Source organism: Anastrepha obliqua, chromosome 3 (genome assembly GCF_027943255.1).
Source record: "Anastrepha obliqua isolate idAnaObli1 chromosome 3, idAnaObli1_1.0, whole genome shotgun sequence".
Taxonomy (NCBI): Eukaryota; Metazoa; Arthropoda; class Insecta; order Diptera; family Tephritidae; genus Anastrepha; species Anastrepha obliqua.
In genome coordinates this window covers 123,787,939-123,794,684 of record NC_072894.1, presented here as the reverse complement: position 1 = coordinate 123,794,684, position 6,746 = coordinate 123,787,939, and the positions used below count along the sequence as shown (strand labels likewise).

The 6,746-nt window shown below is 42.9% G+C and overlaps 1 protein-coding gene across 2 annotated transcripts; it reads left to right on the top strand.

Moving 5' to 3' along the window:
- The first annotated feature begins 502 nt into the window (after positions 1 to 502).
- LOC129240608 (dynactin subunit 1) lies at positions 503 to 6,249 on the top strand. 2 transcript variants are annotated; one of them, XM_054876516.1, is made up of 3 exons: positions 503 to 620; positions 919 to 2,396; positions 3,187 to 6,249. In XM_054876516.1, the coding sequence occupies exons 2-3, from the start codon at positions 1,002 to 1,004 to the stop codon at positions 5,584 to 5,586; spliced, it is 3,795 nt and encodes a 1,264-aa protein (XP_054732491.1). In that variant the 5' UTR covers positions 503 to 620; positions 919 to 1,001; the 3' UTR covers positions 5,587 to 6,249. The 2 variants fall into 2 exon arrangements, with proteins under 2 accessions (XP_054732491.1, XP_054732492.1); XM_054876517.1 differs by having other exon boundaries at positions 503 to 641.
- Positions 6,250 to 6,746: the final 497 nt, after the last annotated feature.

The window sequence follows — 6,746 nt, the reverse complement described above, 5'->3', positions numbered from 1 at the left end:
TTACACAAACGTTCTCAGGAAGTTTTTCACATTAACATTAAAAATGTGAAAGAAACTCTGAGCACTAAGTTCTGAGCATTATAGAGTATTTCCGTCAACAGTGAACATCAAATGATCGGCCGAATTACTACCACCTGTCTAAAAAAGTTGTATTGCACTTTTGTTAAAAACCTATATAGTTTTTGCCAACCCCAAAACTTGCGAGCTTGGAACAACATGTGGAAGGAAGAATCAGCTGGCACGAAAAAATATCTAAATACCGCTGATTTTTGCGCTCCGCGTAGAAAAATTCTACATGCTGAGTTTTCATTTCTTTTTAGCCGACTCGTCTCACATGGTAGCGGGTTTACGTTATTGTCTAATTTGCTATTACTAAATGACTTTCACTCGGAGTGGCAGCACGTAAATAACAGCTGATCAGTATACCCGCCGCGTAAGTGCTAATTTAACGGCGTAACTTTCCTTGATTCTTCGCCTCAGTTTTGTAGATGCTGTCAAATTTTTTCACAACTTTTCCGCAGCAGTTGGAGAATTGCAGAATCCCTATAAATTAAATAAAATTGTGTATAAAATTTTTAGTGTGAATGTTACAAAACATTTAGAAGCAACAAATCAACTTGGTATGTAACAGATAAACGAAGGTAAAAGTGGGCTGTGGCCGTTGGTTAATTTCCAACTGAAAAGAGTACAGGCCAATGTAAAAACGGAGAGGATGACTAATTTATGTTATTACTTTTCTTACCATGTCTTCTACACACGCACGACGTTGGCATATTAGTTAACTGGTTAACTGGCTGTTTGGTCGGTGAGGCCTACGTCATCCAACTTCCTTAGCTTTAATACCTAGTTTATTTTGGTTTATCGTTCTTCTGTATACGTAATTATAAGGCCAAATATTTATAACTATACTATTTTCAGGCTTCAACATCTTTTATACGCAACACTCGTACCCAAATACACCTTCACTTGCGGCACCGACAACGTAAGAGAAATTGGCCTAAATGTCGGAGAGGAGTTTAAAAGTAGGCGCGCGGGTCGATATAACCGGCAAGGATCTGCAAGGAACTGTTGCCTATATTGGTATGACCAGCTTCGCCGTTGGCAAGTGGGTGGGCGTGGTACTTGATGAACCGAAAGGTAAAAACAATGGCCAAATCAAAGGCCAGACATATTTTGAATGCGCGGAAAATTGTGGCATGTTTGTACGCCCAACGCAAATTCGAGTCATTGGTGGTACTCCCGATTCCAAGAAGTCTTTAGAAGATATAGCCGATTCGGCAAGTAGTGGCAGCAGCGTTAGAATGTCCATAGCCCAACCCACTAAAGCACGGTTGAGCGGGTCTAGGAGCTCGCTCTCTTCCAGCCGCCAATCATTGGGAGGTTCACGTTCGCAGCTCTCAGCTTCGTTAATAGAACGAAGCGGCAGCACAGCAAGTAGTTCCAGTGGCGGCCGGAAGAGTTTGCAACCACCCAGCGTTACGGCTAGGGATCATATTGCTGGCTCTGCAACAGCATCCAGTTCGTCCATTCCCACAGCTGAAGGTGGGAGTAGCGGTGGCAATGGTAGTGCCTCGCATTCTACCTCGAAACGTGCTTCCTTCGTCGAAACTGGTTTCCTTGAGATTCTGAAGCCGCAATTCACGCCATTGCAGCCAATGCGCTCGCCTTCTTTTACCGCTGTGCCGCCTGGCCCCACCGCTGAAGAGAAGGCAGCAGCCGCTGAGCAACAGAAACTTATCGACGATCTGCAAACTCAAGTTACCGATCTAACTGAGAAACTAGAAACGCTCAAGCAACGCCGCAGCGAAGACAAAGAACGACTACGCGAATTCGATAAAATGAAAATTCAGTTTGAACAGTTGCAAGAATTCCGTAGCAAAATTATGACTGCGCAAGCATCGTTGCAAAAGGAGTTACAGCGCGCTAAACAAGAAACAAAAGACGCCATCGAAGCGCGCGAAAGACATGCCCAAGAAATGTCTGAATTGGCTGATAATGTTGAACTTATCACCTTGGACAAAGAAATGGCAGAAGAAAAAGCAGATACACTGCAACTCGAATTGGACTCCGCCAAGGAGCGAATTGAGGAATTACAAGTCGACTTGGAATTATTGCGTTCAGAGATGCAAAACAAAGCTGAAACATCAATTGGTGATATCGCTGGCGAAGGTGGTGGCATGTCAACCTATGAATTCAAGCAGCTGGAACAGCAAAATTTACGCTTAAAAGAGACTTTGGTGCGTTTGCGTGACTTGTCTGCGCACGATAAACACGACATACAGAAACTTACAAAAGAATTGGAAATGAAGAAGTCGGAAGTGGCCGAGTTGGAACGCACAAAGGAAAAACTGTCAAGCAAAATTGATGAATTGGAGGCGACAGTCGCCGACTTGCAGGTGAGTTTTGGGTTGTGGATTACGGGAAGGTGGCAACGTGCGAATATAAAAACATTTCACAAATGCATTACTGGAGGGAGAAAGAAAAAAATGCATTGATGAAAATAAATTGTTTTGATTCAGCATTTCAAGAACTTTCGCTTTTCACTAACGCATCCGCGCTGCCACATAAACATTTTTTTCTCTAATAATAATTTTCTCTATATACTTTGTGTTTTGGAATGTCATATGAAACACCAATTTTAACACATTTACATACATTTTACTCAAATTCTTTTACACACATACATGCAATTCACTTTCTATACTTCTGATGCTTAAAACGCCTTAGAGTGCTTTTTTCTTTAATAACGGTTAAGCTTTTTTTAAATGCACTCTAATCTCATAAATTATCAGGGGTACAATGCCCAACGGATCTAATTTTTTTACTTTGGGAGGCTTAATTTTACTTTCTCACACCAACACCCTTCCAAGTGCACTTCTTCCAGAAGTAGTCCGTTGCGCTCCGCCTGCCCTTTGGCACATACCATTGGCACCAACAGAAATGTTAACAAAAAATTAATCCGTATAACTTACCGAAATCTTTCTTCTATTTTTCCCCCATATCTGCTTGCTAAACTGGGGCTCAGGAGGTAACTCGCAAAATCTTAACCATTCAAATGCTTTGCTTATCGATTGGAATACACCAACGTTTTTTATCAGTTGCCATTTCATTTCGCTTCAAATCGCTTAAGCTTTCCACTTTGTAAATATTTTTATTTTAAATGTTTTTCCCCTCCCTTTTCTGCAGGAGCAAGTCGATGCTGCACTTGGCGCCGAAGAAATGGTTGAGCAATTGGCCGAAAAGAAAATGGAGCTGGAAGACAAAGTGAAAATGCTTGAGGAAGAGGTGGCACAGCTGGAGGCGCTTGAAGAAGTACACGAACAGCTGGTAGAAAGCAACCACGAACTTGAAATGGACTTGCGTGAGGAATTGGATTTGATGAGTGCAGCGCGCAAAGAGGCACTGCGCGAACGTGACGCGGCTATTGAAACGATCTACGATCGCGATCAGACAATCACAAAATTCCGCGAGCTGGTTCAGAAATTGAACGAACAGTTGTTGGACTTGCGCGATCGCACAACCAACAATGACCAGAAATCGCTGCAAGATCCCAGCGTAAAGATTGCCAGTGAAACAATCGACTATAAGCAGATGTTTGCTGAATCGAAAGCTTACACGCGCGCCATTGATGTGCAGTTGCGCCAAATCGAGCTATCGCAGGCTAACGAACACGTGCAAATGCTGACCGCCTTCATGCCGGAATCATTCATGAGCCGTGGTGGGGATCACGATTCAATTCTGGTTATTTTGCTAATCTCACGCATCGTCTTCAAGTGTGGCATCGTAGTGAGCCAAACACGGGAGCGTTTCCCAGCTGTGGACAATATAACGCGCGAGGCAGTTTTTCAGGGGCACTCTGTGCAGCAATACGCCTTCAAGTGCCGCCTCATGCACTACATCCACAACTTGCAATGCGCGCTTCACCAAATTCTCTATGGACTAAACAGCTGCCAGCCAGATACACTGTTGCGCGCCGGTAATTCACTGCCCGAAATGATCGCACAGGAGAAAACCATCGATGGTATTATTGAGTTGTTGAAGTCAAATCAATTGGATGAGAATTCCACCACAGAAAATATCGAAAAGTGTGTGGCCTTCTTCAATGCCATGAACTCTGTGTTACTAGCCGGCGAGGATCTACTCAATGAAACACAAATGATACGCGATTGTGTTGCTGCGCTGGGCTCGGCTTGTGAGTCGATTTTGAATGATGTCACCATAGGGCGCACCATCATACGCGAAGGTGGCGAAACCAGCGACTCAATACTGTTAATGCAGTACCTCAACGAGCAAACGGAAGCGATCAAACAGCAAGTAAAGCTCATTAAACGTCGTTTGCCACAGGATCAACATGTAATCAAGTGCGGCATATCGCCACTTAAACTAGAAGCGATGCGTCAAATCACACAGTCGCTCTCACGCATCATGTCCGTAATGCACTCGGCTACGAAGCAGGCTGTGCAGGTGATAGCTGCCTCCATTGAGTCGGACAACACTGCCGAGCACACCGTTGAGCATGCCAAATTCTGGGAACTGCTTACACAGGCTTGCGAGCGTGTATACGAACAGGACGATCGTGGCCCGTCGCAGAACTTCAAGGGCATGTTGTCGCAAGCAAACATCGATTTGCAGCAATTGGCGCAGTATTTGTTGGACAAGGAATATGAAATTATGTCCTTGGCTAATCAGAAACAGGAGAAACCCATCTCGCCAATCATTTCGCGCGCCCAACTCATCAAAAAGCAGCTGGAGCAGAAGAATGTGCTAGCTGCGACACTTGAGAATCGCGAGGCGGATATAAAGCAGCTGAAACTGGCTGCCAAACTGAAGCAGAATGAACTCTCAGAGATGCAGATTCGCAAGGACCTAGCCGAGAAGAAACTTTCGGTATTGCAGAGCGAGTTCGAGCATACGGTGGAAAAATGGAAGCGTCAGTATGAAGAAACACACGCACAGTTAGAGAAGTTGCAGAAGAAGGAGAAGGAGTACGAGGATACACTCGATCATCTGCAGAGCGATATCGAAGCGCTGGAGAGTGAGAAGAGTACATTGCGTGAGAAGCTCAAGTCAACGGGTGGTACTAAACGCTTTGCAGACTCCTCACTCTCATCGACAAGTGGCAGCGGTGGCGCTTTTAGCAGTCACGGGGTTTCTGGCAGCACACCACTCATTGCCGAGGAGCTGCAGCTGCTGAAAACGGTGTTCCATAACGAACGCAGTTCTCGCTTACGCATGCAAGCGCAGCAGATACGCGACAAGCTAAAGAAATTCGAACCAATTTATGTGCCGCAACCTAAAGACAAGCGTATCACTGAACTGGAAGCCGAACTGACGCGCATGAAGCACGCATGGGCGTTATCGCTCCTCCAGGCAGGCCCCAAACCTGATGCGACCGGCATCGAGTCGATTGTGGCGCTGCAACGGCGCAACCAACAAGTGCCCGCCAAATCGGAGATCTCCTCACGTGCCAGTCACCTGGCAGCCGAAATACTCACAGAATATCTGCAGCGCAATCCACATCGTGCTGCCAACTGCGAATTCGCGGCCTTTCCAACGGTCGAGGTGAAACGAGTGCTGAAGCTATAGGCTTAAGACTAAAGATAACGAAGGTGTTTGGGCAAAGGCAAAGGAACTTTAAGTGCAACTGAGTGGCTTGTGATGTGGTTTTGAAGGCTGCATAACAGTAGTTAGGGGCTATAGGCGTACATACATAGCATCTATTCACGAAATTTTTGATGAACGTTTTAAAGAAGCCATATACTATATTCAGCGCATACCTATTTACACATCGTACTCAAAGTCCTAAAGTAATGGCAACTAATCATAGCTTGTTTCTTTCGTCGCTCCTCATATTCACCATTTAACTGTTGATCTTTATATTTTAATGATGAATAACGAAAATGTATTAGCAGCGATTGTCGTTGTAGAGAATATAATTTGTATTTCTATTGAATGTATTAATATAAGCAAATTATAAAGTTTCTCAAAAATATGTAAATCAAGAGCAATGAAGCGCACAAGTTGAAGAACATGGAATATATCGCGCATTGATATGAAATTGATTTCATTGATTTCACGTACACGCGCGAATATATAATTGAAATTCCATTTTAAAAAGCACCTACATGTTTGTATATTTGTGACGTCACAAAAATTATTGATATTTTATAACGAAATTAATTTAGAACTTTTAATTGCTAAAGGTAAATATGTAAGAAAACTTTAGTCAAAGACATTCATATAGTTTTTTTTAATAATCTACGTTTTTCACTTTACATTGTGATTTTCGTTTAAATTTTGTTAGTTTCTTATTTTATTATTAAATTTTCGATATTCTTTATTTTTTCAACTCTTTTGTAAACCTTCTTATAAAACCAATGCATTAAAAATAACCTGTATACTTAAAAACCAAAAAAACGTATTTAATTTTCCAAATACAAAAAAAGCAAAAAAAAGACCATATTTTCCTCTGTACATATTTTGCTGAAAGAAATAAAGTAAAAAATCGCTTCTTTTGAAAAAAAAAAAGTTAAATGAAAAGAAAAAGGAAAAGAAAAAAGGACCATCAGTTGTCGTCTTGTTGTAGCAGCATAAAAGCAGTCCCTATGGATGATAGATTTTCTTCGAGGTTCGCACTTCGTCCTCATGGTCCTTGTGCGCTTTATTAAACTCAGGATGGAGCTGGGTTGGATTGGTCGTATGTGCCTTTCTTCTGGCTGCAGTTGGCCGAATGTACATTCAAGGAG